Source organism: Grammomys surdaster, unplaced genomic scaffold (genome assembly GCF_004785775.1).
Source record: "Grammomys surdaster isolate TR1022 unplaced genomic scaffold, NIH_TR_1.0 138, whole genome shotgun sequence".
Taxonomy (NCBI): domain Eukaryota; kingdom Metazoa; phylum Chordata; class Mammalia; order Rodentia; family Muridae; genus Grammomys; species Grammomys surdaster.
The window spans coordinates 4,571,254-4,591,400 of record NW_021604596.1 but is presented as its reverse complement, the minus strand read 5'-3'; the positions used below and the strand labels follow the sequence as shown (position 1 = coordinate 4,591,400).

The following is a 20,147-nucleotide window of genomic DNA, read 5'->3' as shown; positions in this document are numbered from 1 at the left end:
GCAGTTGCGAGGCCGGGACCGCAGCGTCAGAAGAGCCCGCGGGCGGGGCAGCCGAGTTCCCGGAGGCCCCGCCTGAGCGCGCGCGGAGGAGCCGGAAAGCAGGATGGCGGCGTCGGCCCTGTACGCCTGCACCAAGTGCACGCAGCGCTACCCCTTCGAGGAGCTCTCGCAGGGCCAACAGCTCTGCAAGGTCGGTGGGCGCCGGGCGTTCAGCGCACCGCTCCCCGCCAGGGTCCGGGCATTATGTGGGCGAGACCCGAGTCGACCTTGTCCCGCCTGCTCGCAGCCTGGGACTGGCTCGGCCGCGCCTGGCTGTCTCGGGTGGGGCTGAGCCCAGCGGCCACCAGCCCACCGTGTCGCAGAGGTCCGGTGCAGACTCGCTCACCCCAGCTTTGGCAGGGACTGCCCTCTCCTTCCACTGGGAGGCAGGGCCAGTGTTTGCACTTTCTTGCTAGAAACCCGAACCCGAAGCTGCAGAGCTGATGGCATCCTGCTTCCCTGTCCCAGAAAGCGAAGCGACTGGTTTGGGAACAGAGTGCTCTGATTTGGAGCTCCTCCCATCCCATAAAAGCCAGGTTGCTGTTTGTGAGCAACTGTACAAAATAACTAGTAGTTTCACATGCAAACCACCCCTGGAAGTCAGTCTTGACAGCTTCCTTAGTTTTTATCAGTTCCATATACCCCTTCTGTCTCCGCATCCACTAAGGACAAAAATATCCCATGGAATTATAACTCTTGACTGGCGCCTGATGCGATAAGTCACCCAGTTTACGTTGCCAGCCAGGTTTTATTCACGTTTCAGGCATTTGACTAGGTTGATTAATTTTTACCAGAAAAGTGAGATCGGGTCTCTGAGGTAAATACTGACTTATGTATTATCTTATTACAGGAATGTCGGATTGCACATCCTATTGTAAAATGTACTTACTGCAGATCAGAATTTCAGCAGGAGAGGTTTGTATACTGAGCAGTTTTTCATTGTTACAAATTCGTATAAGGAATAACTGGGGGTAATAATATTTGTGTTAAAAGTGCTTTGAAAAATGATTTTATTTCTGAAGTTTAAAATTAAGAACTACTATGTACAGTATGAGAGACTTAAGAAGTCCTGGTTTTACATGTGAAAATAAGGGATAAATTGCTAGATGGAGAATGTACACTTCTGCCAACAATCAAATATAAACATTTGCTTTTAAACTTTTTTTAATGGGAAACTGCTAATTAACCTGAGGAAAAAGCTACAGTGTTACCAACCACCATCTAAGACTAAAGTCACTGCCTTTAGCAGTGTGGTTAGCACAGATGTTTGTAACAGCAAATCCCTCTTTTAGAGGACACAAAGTAAGCTCAAGGGAACAAATAATTTTATTACTGAGTATGTGGACATGACAGTGGAGGAGAGTGGACTGGGAAGTGAGGTGGGCCCTGATGCACGAGGATGTGCATTTGTAATGCACATAAGTAATAAAAAATAAATAATGTGCAAATCTTTTGACTCCATCATTTATATAAGTCAGCATATGTTACTTATCCTGGAAAGCTACATGAGTATAATCATCTGAATATAATTTCCTTTTCAGCAAAACTAACACAATTTGTAAGAAGTGTGCTCAAAATGTCAAGCAATTTGGAACAGTAAGTATATTTTTCATTTCAAGTCATTAGTATTGGCTAGTTACCATTCTTCATGGCTTTTCTCATAAACTAGTCCAGTCTCTGTATTTATGTATCTGAACATATCAAAATAGTTCATAAAAGAATTTTCCTATAGTCTTGATGAGAAAATGAAATTTAAAAACAACTACATGCCTTACATGCTATATAGTGAGTTTCAGTGTGAAGTTTGTGAAGCTATTTTTTAAAAATATAAATGAAGCAAATTCCTTAATGTAAACATATTTATTTACAATGTTGACATAATCAGACTTTCTCCTGATTTCTGGAACTTTTTATGTGTCAGTACCATTCAAGTGTTCAAAACTAATATATATGTTGGTGATAGTTACATATCAGTGCTATTTATGATTCGTCACAGTGCTGGCCTTACGACTCCATGCTGTCTTGAATGATCAAGAAATCAAGGATGCTTATTTTTACTTAAATTGAATATGCTTGCACAATTTTTTAATATTGAAAAGATATTTGTGTTTACTGTGACAACAACCAATACATGGTAAAATTATTTTTTAATTGCATAAATGATGTAATGGTTAAGCCTACTGTATATCACTTCAAGGTCATATCCTCAAGTTACAGGTTTATGAGACTTTACTGTGAATAATTGTTTAACCTCATAAGCAAATTTTATATTGTATAAAAATGCCATGAAATTCCTGAGCGTATTTCTCACAATGGTCAGATTTCTGGGCATGGATAGTAAGCTTCCTGACTGTAGCAATAAACGTTATTTGAATGAATAGACCCATGATATTTGTCTTTGAATATGTACTTGGCAGAAACAAATGTTTTTAACTTAACACTTTTCTTTATTAACCCCTCAAATATTTTACTAGCCCTGGATGTGTCTTATGCAACAAAGGTTTAAATATCTCGGTTAAATTAAATGTGTTTATTTTTCAGCCTAAACCTTGTCAGTACTGTAACATAATTGCAGCATTTATTGGTACCAAGTGTCAGCGTTGTACAAATTCAGAAAAAAAATATGGAGCACCTCAGACCTGTGAACAGTGCAAACAGCAATGTGCTTTTGATCGGAAGGAGGAAGGAAGAAGAAAAGTATGTTTTATTTATGTTATGATATCTTCTAGAAATAAAACAATTTGGCAAATTGTTATAATCATTACACCTCTAAGACATTTGTTTCTGCTGCCTGAAAACAGAAATGGAGAAATAGCATATTTTGTCTTTGCATCGTGTACGGGTTCATGTTGATCAGTTAGGATGACTATACCTGAACAATCTGTCATGCTGAATATGGTGTGTACCTCTAGTCCCAGCTCCTTAGGAAGCTGAAGCAGGAGGATCATTTGAACCCAGAAATTCAAGACCAGCCTAGACAGTACAGTAAAACTGTCCCGAGTAAAAATGTTTTAATTCCTTTGTGATAGGTATTCTGCATTGTTCATCCCAGTTCAGTTTTGTAGTGAATCCTTTTACGTATACTCTTGCTGGTTACTTGAGATTGTTGCTGTGAAAAAAATGCCAGATGGCATATTAGCACATAAAATTCAAAGTTAGTGTTCTGCCTTTTACTTGGCTCCTGTTTGAAACTACTGTTTGTTTCTCTCTGCCTACAGTGACTTAATTATTAGGTGTACATGTGCCATTCCTCTGCTGATGAGCATTCACACAAGCCTCCTGTTTGTCATTTTGAGTTGCTTTGGAGGATGACTATCACTTTGAGGGGCTTACCCAGATCCCCCCACAGCACTGTATGTACCTTAGTTGTAAGACATGTCCCTCCAGCATTTCCTGTATGAAATGAGGAAAGGCAGAAACTATACCTTAATTTTGGAAAGAAGTCACTTTCTCTTCGCTGGACTCACATGATTGATTCTCATTATTTGCAGTAGTTACTGTCTGTAAAGTTGCCAGAAGCACCAGTGAATAGTGAGCTGTGGCCTTTAAGAGAAATTCAGGAGTAAGTTCCTGTCTATAATCCTACCATGCTTGACAGTTCACAAATACATTTGTGATTTTAGTGTCTGTTGAAGATAACTTATATGTGAATTTAATTGAACTCATGGCCAGGAGCAGTAATAACAGCTGAACAAAACTATGACTAGCTTTTTTTTAAGATCCATCACAGCTTTTTTTAAAACTAAATCTGGCAGTCCTGAGTGACTTCTGGAGAGAACAGTGGTTTACGGCGTGAGAGCTGAAGCATGAAAGAGTATCCTGGCTTGTTTTGCTGTAGTTGGGGCTGTGATGCCTGCTGACAGGGTTTTGCACTGCTCTACATCTATGTGAATGACCATAAATAGGATTCGTAGAGAGCAGTAGGCAAATCTACAGATACATAAACTCTGAATATAATGAGAATTGATTGTTGTTAAGGCTTCTGTTTTTAAGTCACAGTACTTACTGTTATGGGAAGTAACTGTCATTTTGGTAATTACATTGAAACTAAAACAGTCAGGCTAGGTTTCTTTGTACTCTTTTTTTAATTTTTAGACTGATTTATGTCTATAAATGTTTTGTGTGCATGTATATTACCACATGCCTACCAGTACCCAAAGAAGTCAGGAGAGAGTGCTGGATGCCCTGGAAATGGAGTTATATGTGGTTGTGAGCCACCATGTGGGTGCCAAGAACTGAACCTGGGTTCTCTGTAAGAGCAAAAGATGTGCTTAAACTCCTGAGCTGTCTCTCCAGTCCCTGTTGTACTTACCTTCTAGACTAAATAAAGGCAGTGTCTCTCAAAATTAAAAACACAGTGCTGGAGGTCTGTAAATCAGTTCTCGTAGCTAATTTTATAATCCTTTTATAATATTATTCCAAACATCAAATGTGTTAATTTTTAAAAATCTGCATATGTACATTTATTCTGGAATTTCATGAAACTCAGAGTGTTCCACACATGGAGTGAAGTACGATTGCAAGTTGAGTTGCTTGCTGGACTCGCTGGAGCCAGTCTGCAAGTGCACTTAATGCGGCTATTTTCCTTAAAGGTTGACGGGAAGTTACTGTGCTGGCTTTGCACCTTATCATACAAGAGAGTTTTACAGAAGACAAAAGAACAAAGGAAGAGTTTAGGATCTTCACATTCCAATTCTTCATCTTCATCTCTTACTGAGAAAGACCAGCACCATTCAAAACACCATCACCACCACCACCACCATCACCACCACCGCCACAGCAGTGGCCACCACAAGTAAGCACTTTGAAATCCTTTGTTATAACTGTCCCTGCCGTTGCTACTGCTCTTTTCACTGGTATTTATCAACTTACCTCCATGTAGTGGTAAGATGCTAGGCCAGTTTCTGTTGCACATAATCTGCTTTTTTTATCTGGCTGTGCCCCAATCATGTGCTCTGAAAGATTTCCTTACAATATATTCAGTTATTAAAGTAGTGCAGAATTTATTTATTCACTTTCATGTGTGAAAATGCATTTGAAAATGAAAAAGCATTGACATTTCAGTTATGCCAATTAGCAAAAGCTTCCATTTTAAAGATAATTTTAGGTTTTATTTATATAAACTTATTTTTATATATGTATATATTTATTATTTATTTTATATATACTCATTTTTTAATCTTATGGGTATGTGCTTGACACCACAAATTTGGAGGGTAGGGAATGACTTTGTAGAACCAGTTTGGTCCTTCTACTTCATATGACTTCCAGAGATGAAGCTCAGGTTGAAGGCTTCATGGGAAGCCCTTGTTTTCTGTCCCAGTATTTGAAGTTTATTTCACTTGCCATTTGTTTATCCTAGTAAAAACATATTTAAAGCAGTGTGGAGAAATGCACATTTAATCCTTTCAGAGAGCAGACTATAACATTGTTTATGGCCAATAGAAACTTCTTTTTTGTAGCAGGGATTGAACCCAGGTCTCCTTCTATGTGCTAAGAACAGGCTCTACTGTTGAGTTGTATGCCCAGCCCCTATGGAAACATTGTTAATCTTAGAGGTTCCAAAGTGTAAGAGACAGTATTTTTAACTGGATACTTTGTTTTGCACTTTTGTTGGTTGTTGGATTTTTTTTTAAGTATAGGTGGTATTGTAACATTTCAAATCAACATCTTACTTAGTTTTTGAAGTGATTTCAATATAGGGAGAAATTACGTAATAGTAATGTCTTAACTGTGTGTATGATTAAGATGTAATTTTAGTGTTTGTAGAAACAAACCAACATTAAAACAAATTTAATTTGTAAATGGAAATTGAAAATAAGGATATGATGTATACTCATTTTTCAGAAGAGTTTGTTTTTTCTCTAAATTTTACTATGCATCTTTAGAATTTCAGATAGTTATTTAAGATATGATTTTATGTGCAGGAAACAAATGGCTTTTGCATTTTGCAACACGAAAGTTTTAGCTTAACTGCCAGCAAATACCTGTTAGACTGTAGGGATTTACTGAGGCCCTGGTGTTTGCAGCTGTGTTGTAGTATTTTTTAGGGTGATAGTTGTAAAATACAGGATTTTAGATTGGAGTAGCCCAGGAGCAGAGGGACACAAGCCTCAATGCTGATTCCATAAGCCCTATGCCTCATACTCTTAAAATGTCTTCTTCCCTGGCTGTCTTTCAGAATGATTTTTCCTAGCATGATGGGAGAAAACAAGATGTAAATGTATATGGCAGCCATCTAATCTTTTAAAAGAATAACAGTTTTCTAACAAAAAAGGGAAAAAGACAATGCTGACTTTCTATTTTTTTTTTCTCTTTTGGAGGGGTATTTAAGAAATACAGATACATTATTCCTTTATTATTCAAAGAGAAAGAAAGGTTCCAAGTCCTTTGGATACGAAGTTCCAAAGTGCCCCAGTCTCTTTCATGCTGTGGTCTGCTGTTTGCATGACCTGTACCGTAAGTGGTCTGTAACCTAACACAGTGGATATATTTAGAACTCACAGTTGACTCTGTTGTTTATGCAGAAAAGACAGAAAGTTCAGAGTTGTTCATTGCAACAACCACTGTAGGCTGACCTACATTTTCTCTGCAGTTAATTGGATCCTCTGATACAGAACCTGTCAATATATAGGGCTGGTGGTACAGTTTTTTATCTGATGACTAAAGATCCTATGAATAGCCAAGCCAGTTTGTTGGGTCCTGTCTTAAGTTGAGTGGATCAGAAAGAACATGTATGCTATGATAGATGATGGTTGATGATGAAGGGCCATGGGATCAGGGCTTAGCACTAAAGTCAGTTTGGATCCAGGATGACAGCCTCGGATCACTAAGATGGTGATTCTAAGAGTTTCTGATAAATCATTACTGTGCTATTGCTCCTTAAGTGAGTAATTATGTGTCTTGAGAATGCTTCCACATAGTGAGGTTTGTTTTAATCATCCTTAGACACATACAGAGGAATTCCTTCTTAGCACTGCAATTCGATGCCTGGTGGAGAATATTCCAGGGTGATAGGGTTCCAGGGTGATAGGGTTTCAGCTTAAGTTTTTGTCTTGTTTGTTTTGTTCTTCTGGGTACGCTTTAATTCTTTATTTTACTTCTACTTAAAAATGTGACTGATGGTTTTGATACACATGTAAATGTACATATTTGTTATACATGTTAATGTATTAGGTTGTCTTGTGTAAGTGCTTGTAGACATAAACAAAATGAATTATACCCATTTCACGGATATGGAACTGATATTTGGGTATGCATTTGTTAAGTTTGAATAAATATGTCTTTCTAGCTCACAGGCTATGTAGTAGTTATTAATAGTAGTTATTAATACTACAGAAAATGGAAAGGAAGTCATAGTATTATGAAACCATTTGTCTTTATGAAATTTTCCAGTATGATGAGTGTGACTTTTGTGTACTGACAAAGAGAAATCTACTGCTTAGGGAGACTAAGAAGAAATGAAATCAGCTACTTCCTAGTCCGACTTGACACATGAATCTTAGCAGCTTGAGTTATGTCAAGTTTCTCTGCATTTAGGATAACCATGCAGATGCAGACTTCTGTATAGTATATCCAGGGCAGTTGACATAATCATTCCTAGATTCTTCTGTGATCCTGCTGTGGCCTTCTGCTCATGTATTCCAAAACAGTACAATTTTAAATTGAGTTATTAGAAATCTTAAAGAGAAAATACAATCTACCATTGTACATGAGTGTTTAAAAAATTTAAGCTGGCTAGTAATAATTTGATTAGAGTTTATCCTCTTAAAATGTGATTTGTTCCATATATTAGCTTATATATCTACTGTGAACAGTAGGTTTATAACAGTTTGATTCTTTTGGGAAAGAATGTGTTAAATAAATATGATCAGATGTTACTCATGTGTTTTTCAGAGTCAGCAGTCTAAGTCCTGAGCAGGAGCAGGGACTGTGGAAACAGAGGTGAGTGCTGGTGTGGTACATGGTGTGGCTGAAGTGCGTGTGTATAAGTGAGCCTCTCTGATGTGCTTATTTAGGCTGAAAGAGAACTGGTGATGGTCAGTGATGGTTTTTCAGAGGAGGAGTAGCTTATAAGTTGATGCCTCTGTTTTATTCTAATCATTTTTGCTAATGTTTGCTTTCAGCCATAAATCCTCTGCAGCAATTCAGAATGAAACTCCAAAGAAAAAGCCCAAATTGGAATCTAAGCCATCTAATGGAGATAGGTAAAAATGAATGTCTTTAGTGCTATGGAAACTGAACTTAATTGAGTAGTTTTGGTTAATTATCAATTATTGTTACATATTTTATATGAGAATAGAAACATGGGTCTCACACACTGACTTTTTTAAGTCACCTTGGAGAGTAAAGCATACATAATCAGTTAAGAAAACTTTAATTTTGGCAATAAGAAAGTGGCACTGAACTATGTTGTTATAACTGGGGAATAAATTTGGGTTCTGAGGAAAGAACAAATCTGAATAGAGAGCATTACTGTAGTTGTTCTTCAAGAAGAAACACAAATCTGATTGTGGTATTTTTCAATTGACCTGCTTAGCAAATGTTTTGGTTAAAAAATATGAGTGTGACTTTGTTTTTAGTTCATTAGCCAACGTTTGCTGATGTTACTGTACAAATTGGCTGCCTATTGCTTTACACTAGAAGTATTGACCCCCTAAAAGCTAATACTGAATTATATTTCTGCAGGTGTATGTAATGTGTGCCATTAGTAAGGTAATTTGCCAGTTGCATCCATTTCTGTCAGGTACATATTTTTTTGCATTAGCCTTAAGGATGTTTGTGGAATTGTCTAATTTATGCAATTTGAACATCTGCAGATTTTCCTTCTACTTTATGTAATTCCATTTTACTTTTTTCTTTTTAGTAGCTCTATAAATCAGTCAGCAGATAGTGGGGGAACAGACAATTTTGTCCTTATCAGTCAACTGAAAGAGGAAGTGATGTCTCTTAAGCGTCTCTTACAGCAAAGAGACCAGACCATTTTGGAAAAAGATAAAAAGGTGAGACTATAGATCACTGAAGCCTGATAAGATTTGCATCTTGACTTTTTTTTTAACCCTTGCAAATTTTCTTCAGTTGTTTGGTAATGTTTGCAATGTTTGACTTTCACAAGACAAACTATAGAAGCCCAAATTGAAGTCTAAGCCATCTAATGAAAATAAGTAACATGGTGTTTCAGATTGTTCATGGTTCTAAGAATTAACTGAGAGCTAATTATAGTAATAATGTTTTGAGCATTAGTTTTCAGTTAGCATGCAAATTTAAAATAGGTCTGATATCTTAATCTTAAAATAAGATAAAATAGAAGATATAAATCACTGTGGTTTTAAAGTAATTGAAAACAGTCTTTGATATATATTAACTGTATCTCTGTGTCAGTCTGTATCAGGTAGCCAATGAAAGGTAATAATATTCTAATGTCCTGTGGTAGTGATTAGCAGTAGGTGTCTAAGAGCAGTCTGTAAGAAGTGGGTGTACTTACTAGCTTTATAGTTATTTAGCCACATTCAGGATGAAATTCCAATCCTGGCCAATTCTGTGTGGCCTTGTGTTCATTAGTTGAGGCCTTGGTTTCTCATTTTATAGATACCAGCTTCATGCTACTTGAGGGACTGGCTGTGATGATCATGTATGTGAGAAGTATTTCCTGCACACACATACGTGCTCAGTGTGTTGGTGCTGCAGCTTATCACCATGGAAGAGAACTTACTGCACACTTAAGATCCAGACAAGCATCCACTGGGAAAATACTGAAAACATTAAAAACAATTTTTAATGACACCTAAAAACCATTAATTATATTTTTAACAGACAAAAGAAATGAACATAAAAAAGATCTAGAATCTTTTAAAGGTGCTTGCCCGTCAGCAAAAAGAGACTAAAATTTAGACAGGTCCAGTAGGACAAAATTAGTCCTTGAGCCTGCGTTCAGTAGCTTCTATGCTACAGCTGCTCCTGTGCTGCAGCAGCTCCCACACTTAGCACGTTGGTGACTGATGACCTTCATTTACTGTATTACTTCATTTTTTATATGTTGACCGAAGGTTTCACTGTGTGCCTCTGGCTGGCCTGGAACTCTGGATCTTCCTGCCTTCTCCTGAGTGCTGAGATTAAAGACATGCCCCACCTCTTTATTTTAGTATGTACTACAGCGTGAGTAAATTTAGTTTGTGAAAATTGGCATTGGTATACAAGGTAAATTGGATAGTTGTGGTTGTCTTTTGTAGGCTTCTTTATGAGTGACAATTTTAAATTATTTTGCTTTTATGAAAATGTGTATACAAAACTTTAACTTATTACACAAAGCCAAATGTGTCTACTGTTCCCTTAAACAAAAGTTGAATAAAATGTCAGATCTAATACAAAATAGCAGTAATTCTGAACCAGACATTAACAAATTGTAGACCAGTGATTCTCAACCTTCCTAGTGTTGTGGTGACCCTCACCCCCGCACCAACCATAAGATTATATTTGTTGCTACTTCATAACTGTAATTTCGCTACTGTTATGAGTCATAATGTAAATATCTGTGTTTTCTAATGGTTTTAGATGGCCTTTACAAAAGTGTCCTTCACCTCTCATCTCAGTAGGGGTCATAGTCCACAGGTTGAAAACTGCTGTTGTAGACTCTTTGACCCTTTACCCCCAGCATCACTGTTATATTTAGTTACTTTGTTGGAATGTCCTGCTTTAGTGTTTCCTTTAAAAACAAAAAAACACCAGCAAGTTTACAATTAGTGTTGTAAGGAAAATAATTATGTATCTAAAATTAGTGACACATTTGCAGTTTTTCTTTATAGTCTAAAAGGATCAAGTTAGTTTCCTGTCTCTGTTTCTCTATTGAGTGGCTTCCAAAGCCAAGCACTCACTGTACTAAGTCAGAAAGAGTCACAGGCGGATAAACAGACACTATCTTTTCCTTACAGATGCTCACAGTCTGGAAGCAGTACCGCAACTAAAATAATTATCAGAGTTGACATTGTCAGAATCGGCATTTCAGAACAGAAGTCTCTTTATAAATATATAATACTGACCCAGGAGAGGGACTAAATAAAGCCTTTTTTTTTTTTTTTTGGAAGGATGAGCATAAAACTCTTCACTTTTTCTCTTGGCTTTTGTACCTTTTTGTTTACTAGGTATTTAGTAATTTTGGGGAAAACACAAACTTGGAAAACTTACATAATGGCAGAAGCTGGTTTTGTGTGGTTCTGTTAATGGCAACTTGAGCTATACAGGAAAGCATTGTCTTGTGGCCTCTGCTTCCTCACATTGACTGTATTTTGTCCTGATAGGTAAATGTAGTATAATGGCTTCATGTGCATAATATTGGGCACAAATTAACAATTACAAACACCATTGCCTTTGGTTGATAACTGTTGGGTAAATGTGCCTATTATGGAGCCTTTTTCCTTTCATTATTGAAGATGATTTTAACTAGAAACCTGTTGATTTACTGTGAAGTGTATTTATTTAGTTGAAGCACTTCATGAGCCATTTACTTTGCTTTGGCATGCTCTAGTTATGAAAGTGTGACCAGTTAAGCCCAAAGCAACTTCTCAAAGATCATCCTTAACATTAAAATCTGAACTACAGTTAGACAGACAACTGGTCTTACAGAAGATGCAGCTGCTACCAACTGCCTCTACTTTCATAACAAGTACACGCCTGTTGGGAAGACTATTTAGTGTGTTAGTATATGGGCAGATATGTGTGTGCATGAATGCTTTTTTTTTGTTTTGTTTTGTTTTTAATTTTAGTTAACTGAACTGAAGGCTGACTTTCAGTACCAAGAGTCAAATTTGAGAACTAAGATGAACAGTATGGAAAAAGCGCACAAAGAAACTGTGGAACAACTTCAGGTAAATGGTGTTAGCTGCAGATTTAAATCTGTACTTCTAGTATTTCTTGACTTAGGTAGATGGGTATTATTACTCCTATTTTGTTCATTTCCAGTTTTAATTTTGACTTTATAAAGTTTTGATCTTGATCCCATTAAAAGCTTTTGTTTAAAATCACTTGAAAGGCGATTCACTGTTAGTCTTGAAAACATGTACATTCTAAGTGGGATTTCCAGAAAAATAGTGAAGACTGTTCACTTCACTACTGAGGTAAGATGAAACTGTCATTTATGATACTAAGGTAACTAGATGCACTTTAATCATTCTTCCCATTTCTGGATTCCCAAAAGGGAGGGAGATGAAGAAAACCAGTCTTGTTGGGTGGTTAGGTGACAGAGACAGGTGGATCTCTGAATTTGAGGCCAGCCTTGTCTACTGAGTGAGTTCCAGGACAGCCAAAGCTATACAAAGAAACCCTATGTCAAAACCTTGCCTGCGCAACTGCCCCAAAAAAACCTGGTCTCCAAACCCTGATTGAAGGACCTTTATACTGTGCAAGTGCTGCAAATCAAGACAGTGCTTAATTGTGGACTGTCTGAAAGTGTATTAGTTATTTAATATATTTAATAAATACTAGTGTATTTAATGTAGATACCTAGGCTTTATAGAACAACTGAACAGTGGGAGCTGAGAGTCACCTCCAAAGAGGGTAGACAGTGAACATCACCATAGAAAGGGGGCTATTCCTGTATTACAACTTGTTTTTATATGTTCTGTAAATTGAGGCATGAAACCACAACACATTGATTTCATGTTCTGTAGTTTGTAAATTGTGACTTTTATAGAGTTAATCTTTGAGTAACAGGCTTAGGGTTGTTTTATTAGTTTATTTTTGCTGTTCTAGTGATCAGGCCCTAGTTCTTACACATGCTAGGCAAGTGCTACCTAACCTCAGCCCCTAGGTGAAGAAGCTTCCAATCATAAACATAGAGATGTTGTCATATTCAGAGTTCAGACTTGAAGGCAGAGTACAGCTTTGAAAGGAAGGCATGAATTTTGCTTCATTTGTATGTTTTGTTTTCTGCTGATTTTTTTTTTCCCATTACACCGAGGTATATTTTCTATTCCTTTTGTGGTTTGGTATGTGTCATAGTTGAATAAGATTTATGTAGTTCTTGGAATCCAGATGTATATTCCAAGCTTCCCATTCTTACTAGCTACAGGAATTTGTAAAGGAACCTCTGTAGAACCAGGGGCATAGTGCACCCAAGGAATTTGTTCATGTGTGGTGATTTGTGGGAGTACATTTGCCCTCCCTCCTCAGAGATTGCCCATCATGAGGTGGGCCTCGTGTTCATTAGTTACTGTTTTTACCCACCCCCAATTAATCTTGTTTTATTATATTCTTAAGTTATGTTGAATGATTCCCTGGGATATAATCAACCTTATGTAACAGAAGTACTGAAGTAAATACTTGTAAGTTATTAGAATAACCATGATAAGGATAAACACTTGATAGGTTTGTCTTAACCTGGTATGTTCTTCCACCACTCCAAAGAACACTTCCTTCTATTAAAGTGAGTTGCAAGAAAACCATTTTTGTTATAGCCTGGTTGATGTCTTCAGCACAGTTCCTCTTAACTGAATTTTCCTATGCTACCACCATAGCAACCATTCATGCAGAAGAGATGGTCTAGTTTTGTATGTGTTTTGTATGTTGTGTTCATATTTGCTTCTTATAATAGCTGAGTGATGAGTTACCCCCAAGTTACAGGTGAAACCGGTCACATAAGCAGTGAGAGAGACACTACATTGTGTCTCAGGCTTCCCTGTACATGCCTCAGTCTTGTGTCAGCTCACACCTCAGTTACTCGGTATCTGAATGTCCTTCTTATCAGCAGCTTCCCTATACCCTTTGAGTTTGTGCTAGAGACACTCCTTACAGCTAAGAGTAGCTCCCACCTCTACCTTTAGTGGCAGTTTCTGAGGTGAGTATACCTAGTTAAATCTGTTCTTCTGTCTTTCATTTGTGTTCTGTTTGTGAGATAGTGCTTTACTGTGTAGCCCAGTTTGGCCTCAAGCTCATCATTCTCCTCTAGCCTCCAAGTACTTGGGTTTGTGCCCCTTACTCCTTCCTGCATGTTTTCTTAATCTTTTATAATACAGAGAATTTTAACAGTTAATAAAATTATCTTGCTCCAGTAGCTCTTTTAAATATTTTAAACTATCAAACCTAGGAATATAAACTGAAATTCATCCCCCCAAATGGTATTGAATCCTAAGTACCAATAATGCCAAGTAAAAATTCTGTTCTTTATAAGACAAGCTAAAAAGGGAAGGGAAATTCTGTGTGACTACTGCTGTGTTCAGACCTCAGTACCGTGGCTGTGTAATTAGGTTTTTTCAACTCTCTGAGTCTCTTGTTACAGATAAGGTATCTTCCAGTTAAGTCATAGGTAAGTAGAACCTGGAGATAGATAGGCAGAGTCTATGTAGTTTCTTTATTTAGACTGACATTTTTAAGTGTTTCTGACTTAAGTAGTACAATAATTGCATTGGCTTCTATAGGGTGCAAAATAAGTATTAGAATAAAATTTCAGCGTATACATTTAACCACTGCAATATAAATAGCTAATCTGCAGTATAAAGCTTATATTGCAAGTACTCAAAATAAGACTCAAAATAACAACCAGTGCACTATTTTTCTTAAAGCCTTTGTCATATATAATTTATCAACAAGTTATTGATGTCATTGGGAGACTACATATTGAAAATTAGCTGCAGAAGTATTCAAGAGAAAAACTGCTTTCAAGATCTGTTCTTTTAGTTCCTGCATTTTATTCTAAGAATGAAAAATGTAAGTTTATTTTTTCCTTGATTGAAAGCAGAGTTTTAATTATTTGGTAAGCCAGGGTAAATGCTTGCCTGCCTCTGCAGACCTGGCTAAGGCCTTTCTGTGCCCTTTCACTGCTCTGCACTCCAGAATTTATTTCTTGCCAGTGGGTCTGTTTTAGGTAATGTTAAATAGTATGTAGTTACACTGTTACTCTTTACATCTGGCAGGGACTAGGATTTGTCAGCATGATGGTTTATGCTTATGAGTAGTGGGGACTTCCTTGAGGATTTTAAAATTGTGTTATAGTTTAGTAGTGGTCGAGCTCCATACTTGCTGTTTCTGTTGGCTCAGAAACTTCAGAGCAGCCTTGATGACTTGTAGTTTACATGAGGAACTTTCATTATCTAACTTCTCGCATAGAGTAACAGAGGCAGAAGTATGAGAAAAGACTCAATAAAGGTCCCACCTGTAGATACCCCAAGGAACAACAGCGTTACCAAACAGCACCCTGCAGGCTGAAAACTCAGAGTGTTGCTGAAGTGAAATTGAGTCTTTGGTAGGGGTGGAGGGTTATAAAATTATACCAGTACCATTAGGAAATGGCTTAGATGATACTGAAGCCAGTACCATGTGACAGGACCACCAAGGCTTTCGAAAATGGTGAAGAACAGCATCTGACCTCCAAGTCTTAGAACCAGAGTTTGATTTCCCAGACCCATATGATGGGAAGAGGAAGTGGACACCCTCAAGTTGTCCTTTGATCTTCACATGCATATGATGGCCTACACATAACCACACGCACATAACACACATGTGCACACAAATAGCTAAGTTAAAATGTTTAAGAAGGACCTTTGGCAAAGTGATACAATGATTTTTACAAAAACAGTCTTATACTTTTCCTGTATAACAGTAAACAGCAAATGGAAGACCTCATTCAGCTTGCTGGAAATTCCCAAAAATAAATATTTGATTGATCCTTGATGTTAGCAGTTGTAGAAAAATATACATTTAAATAGCTTTCATGCCTTAAAGAACCAAAAGTTTTTTTTTTCTTTCTTATTTTAAATTTGAAACTTCTAGGAAGAGAGCCACTTGCCATTTCTTGTCCAAATCTAGTTGTGGACAAATACTGACGTTTGCCAAGAGCTGATAAACCAGTCTAGAATTTTCTGCCTATCTAACCTTAAAAAGAAAACTGTACCAACTCATGGATCTCTTAGTGTTTCAGTGATATAATTTTTATATAAAGTAGTAGTTCTCAGCATGACTTAATTGTTCAAATTTTGTAAATCTTGAATTTTTGTCTCTCACAGGCCAAAAACAGAGAACTACTCAAACAGGTTGCAGCCTTGTCAAAGGGTAAAAAGTTTGACAAGAGTGGAAGCGTGCTAACATCTCCTTGAAAAAGTCACTTGTTTAGCATTTATGCCTGAATATATGTGCTTGAGGTGTTGTGACACCCTTAGACTCTGTGCAGTGGAGAGATATTTTTACATGCCAAATGAATTGGTATGTCTCCTATTCACTTTTGTAACTTACACACAACATTTTTTAAGTTGTAAACATGCAGATAAAACTTCAGCTGGTTTGGAGTGACTTCTTAATTCTTTGATACCCGGAACTTTTTTCTAGCAATAGTATTAAAGGTTGTGGAGTACACATGTGTGCTCTGTATAAAATGAACATGCAATAATGGAGTGGTCAGCAGAACAGCAGCAGGGCTTTGTGTTTGGGTTTTGTTTAACACTATGCTGATTTCAAATAAATAGTTTTCAATTTAGAAATGCAAAACTTCTAAACAAGGAAAATGGTGAACACTTTTTTTGGGAATTGTATTTTTACTTCACATCAACATGAATTTAGAGAATCATGGTGCTTTTATTAAAAGAGCTTCAGAGTATATGTAAATATGTTTTTAAGAGTTACATCACTGACATCAGTTTAGTAATCTAACATTTCATTACTGTTATAGGATTGATGTTTACTGTACAGTATCCAAGGTAAAATGTGTTTTTGTTTTGTAAAAACTGTAGATTTTTACTTACAAGTGCCTTTTTGCCACCTAATGTTTTTATTTATAGGAATGCTGATCTTTTGTACATATGGTTTGTTTAAAAATCATGTTAATAAGTGTTTGTATATAAGTGCATATGTACATAACTGAATTTCAAAAAGAAATCAAAGTTATTAGTAACATGCAAGACTGCATATTAAGAATTAACTGATAAGGCATATAGACTTTAGGTGATTCTGTGGTCTGCTGCTGTGTCATAAGGGAAATTGTTGGTCGTTGAGTTCATTTAACTGTGTTGGAACACTTTCCTAAAGATTTGATTTTAACTCCATTTTGATAGAGTGATTTTATTTTTATGTTGTGTGGCTTCATGTTTATATTTTGTGAGTTACATGTTTTGCTTTATTTTTATATAAAATTTCTTTAAAATTTATAATGTTTCTATAACAGTCCATATATCGCTTTTTTTATAATGTGTTCTAAGTTAATATTTATGTACACCATACTTACTTTGTAAATTTAATACAAACCTGGAAAATTAAATAACTTTTTATAATCAAATCCGTGCTTATGTCTGAATAATTGAAATCTATAGGATTCAGACACTATTTATAAATACTTTGTCTCAAAAGAATAAACTTGTCTATAAAAGATTAAGATAGTGTGGGATAGATTCTGAGAAATTACAAATTAGCTTTTGAACTCTAGTGGTAACCAACATCTGCTTACGGTTAGTTCTGGCTTCAAGGTAAATTTTAAACCTTCAGGCATTGCTGGCCACACCATGTGACTTCTTTCTCATAGGAATGTGCAGACAGTTACACTTGTTTTTATCAGTCCTGAAGGGTTTATTTTTAGAGAAATGTTTATATGGTCTTCATATCCAAGACTAGTGTTAGAGTACATACAACAATTCATTTTAAATTATTCGACTTTTAGTAAACTTCCCACAGTTGTTTACTACAAGTGAAAGGAAATCTACAAGTTCAGAAGCAGGTCATTTCCAAGTGACAGTAAGATTGAATTAGTCACCTTTGGTAAGAGTCAGCTGTCTGCACTCATGAGGCCTCAGAAGCACGTTCACTTACTGTTCCTCAACTTTGGTAGCCAGCAGTTTACTGTAGGTGTTCATGTTTGCAGGATTGCTGCATCCATAGAGTCATCATTATATTACTTTAAGTTTTGTTATGATTTATATTACAGTTTCCTGGCCATTTTTCAATCCACAGTAGTCACAATTCTAAATGAACTACAGTAGTTCTAATACCTTGCTGGAGACGATAGAAACAGAATCCCTCCTCCCCTTTTTAGCTAACATGGAAATTGAAAATCAGCTTAAAATAGTGAAGCCTTATAAAGTGCAAGGCTAAAACTAAAATTTAGGGCTTTAAAATATACTCTTTATTCCATGACTTTATTTTATAACTTAAAGTTTTTTTGCAATTGTATAAACTAGTAATTGAGTCTCAGTCCCAGATCTGTAGTGTGATACTCTTTAAATGTGGGCGTGTCCAGAGATACTATGGTGTGCTGTATTGTGCTTTTAGCCTGTTTGCTGCAGTTAGCATATCCCAGTGAGGTCATACAGGCTCCAGTTTATCATGTATTAATAGCCTGTGAATAGTACAGTCATTTTTAGAGGATATTGGTCTAAATATGCATTTTACAATGAACCTGTTAACTTGGTCACATGTATAAATTAACAAAATACTGTACCTGTATACATCTGACTGTTGAAATTTTGTACTTTTTTCTAAGCCAATATTTCACAATAAAAATATGCCAAAAAGCTTTGTGTTGATCCTACTGTAACAAATTACTATAATTTGGGTGGCAACACACACACACAAATAATAATTCCTGGGGACCACAAATCCAAAAATTGGCCTCAGTCTGAATTCACCATGCTGGCAGGGTAGTCCTGAATACGGTAGGAGGAACTTGTCATTCCCCTGCCTCTTCCCACTCAGTTCCATTCTCTTCACTAGTTGGTCATCTGCTTCCTTTATGGCCCAATGAACTTCTTGAAATCTCTGCTCTTTGGTCCCACTCTAATCCCTTCTAGCAAAGTATATCGTGTCATTCTGTGTCTGCATAATCTCCCCATTTCACACTCTGATCTCCATCTACAAAGTCCCAGTTGTTGAGTGCTGTATTTCCAGGTTTAGGATTCCCATTATGGACATTTTGGAGTAAGGCATTATTGGGTATACTGCAAGGATCATGATTTTCCCTCCTCCCAGTGATGTCCTAACAAAGTAGCCATGAGGGAAATGACTGGGACTAAACAGTAAAAACATCCTAGCTGGTTCAGTCTGCCTTAGTGAGATGGATAAGCTGATCTGACCATATCAGTCTGAACAGTTACAGAAGATAAAAGCCATAGATTGAAACATTCAGTGAATTTATCTATATAGTTACAATACAGAAAAACACAAAACCAGAGCAGTAATTGGTCACCACTGGCCAATGATTAGGGACTAATTCATTATTTTGAACACTGGTATTCATTATTTTGAAACTACTAGGCAAATCGACTAGATGCAGTTTCTCTTGGGAAGAAAGTACACTTATTGCAAAACTTAGGATACAATAATGATCTCTTGTTTTTGCAGCTTACAGCAGGGAAGCACCAATAGTAAAACTAGACAAGACATTGTTAAGATGGAATGTTTCTGATGGGTAAATACTCTATAAAGAGTTGCCCAGTTGGTAGACTTAGCATCTTTCAAATAGAACCCAAGGTCATATTGAAAGTCACACCAAAGGATATAATTGGCATTTTCTTCATAAATTGCAGTGGGGGAGGGTGAAACCAGAAAGAGGTGAAACCTATAGACTAAGAAGCACTCAGGAAATACCCAATCACATTGGTGGCCCCTAGTTAGAATTTGAATCAAACTTAAAATTTTTTTCTTTATAAAGCTTATACAATAGAACTTACATATTGGTTATTTTATTATTTTCCAATATTAGTAATGATATAATTATTCTTTACAAGTCTTTGTGGCTCCTATCAAATACTTGGTTTTGATTCATCCCTTAGAAAAGGATGGATTAAAGGCATGTACCACCATGCTGGGTGTGTCTCATTTTTGTGATAAAGCTTTTTATAATAAAAAAAGCAACACAAATGGCATTGTGCATGCCTGTAATCCTGACACTTGAGAGACTGAGGCAGGAGAATCACAAGTTTGAGGCCAGCCTGGGCTATGTAATGAGATCTGACTCAAAAGACAAAACATTGGCACCAACAGCCCCTATGAAATTATAATCAATACATGGTCACAGAGGAAAAAGAAAAATGCAGTATTCAAGTAAGAAAGTAAAAAGACATCCATGGTTTGGTTCTGCTCCTTCCAGCCGTGTCTGAGTAATGGCCGCCATCATGCCTCTGTATGATTTGGTTTCTGTT

The 20,147-nt window shown here is 36.7% G+C and overlaps 1 protein-coding gene across 2 annotated transcripts; it reads left to right on the top strand.

Moving 5' to 3' along the window:
• Nucleotides 1–65: 65 nt before the first annotated feature.
• Nucleotides 66–18,533, top strand: Fam76b (family with sequence similarity 76 member B). Of its 2 annotated transcripts, none has more exons than XM_028763365.1 (10): nt 66–190; nt 890–954; nt 1,581–1,635; nt 2,581–2,736; nt 4,632–4,834; nt 7,936–7,983; nt 8,166–8,246; nt 8,909–9,041; nt 11,799–11,900; nt 16,032–18,533. In XM_028763365.1, exons 1-10 carry the CDS (start codon nt 104–106, stop codon nt 16,119–16,121), a joined length of 1,020 nt encoding a protein of 339 aa, XP_028619198.1. In that variant the 5' UTR covers nt 66–103; the 3' UTR covers nt 16,122–18,533. The 2 variants fall into 2 exon arrangements, with proteins under 2 accessions (XP_028619198.1, XP_028619197.1); XM_028763364.1 differs by having other exon boundaries at nt 8,906–9,041.
• The last annotated feature ends 1,614 nt before the right edge of the window (nt 18,534–20,147 follow it).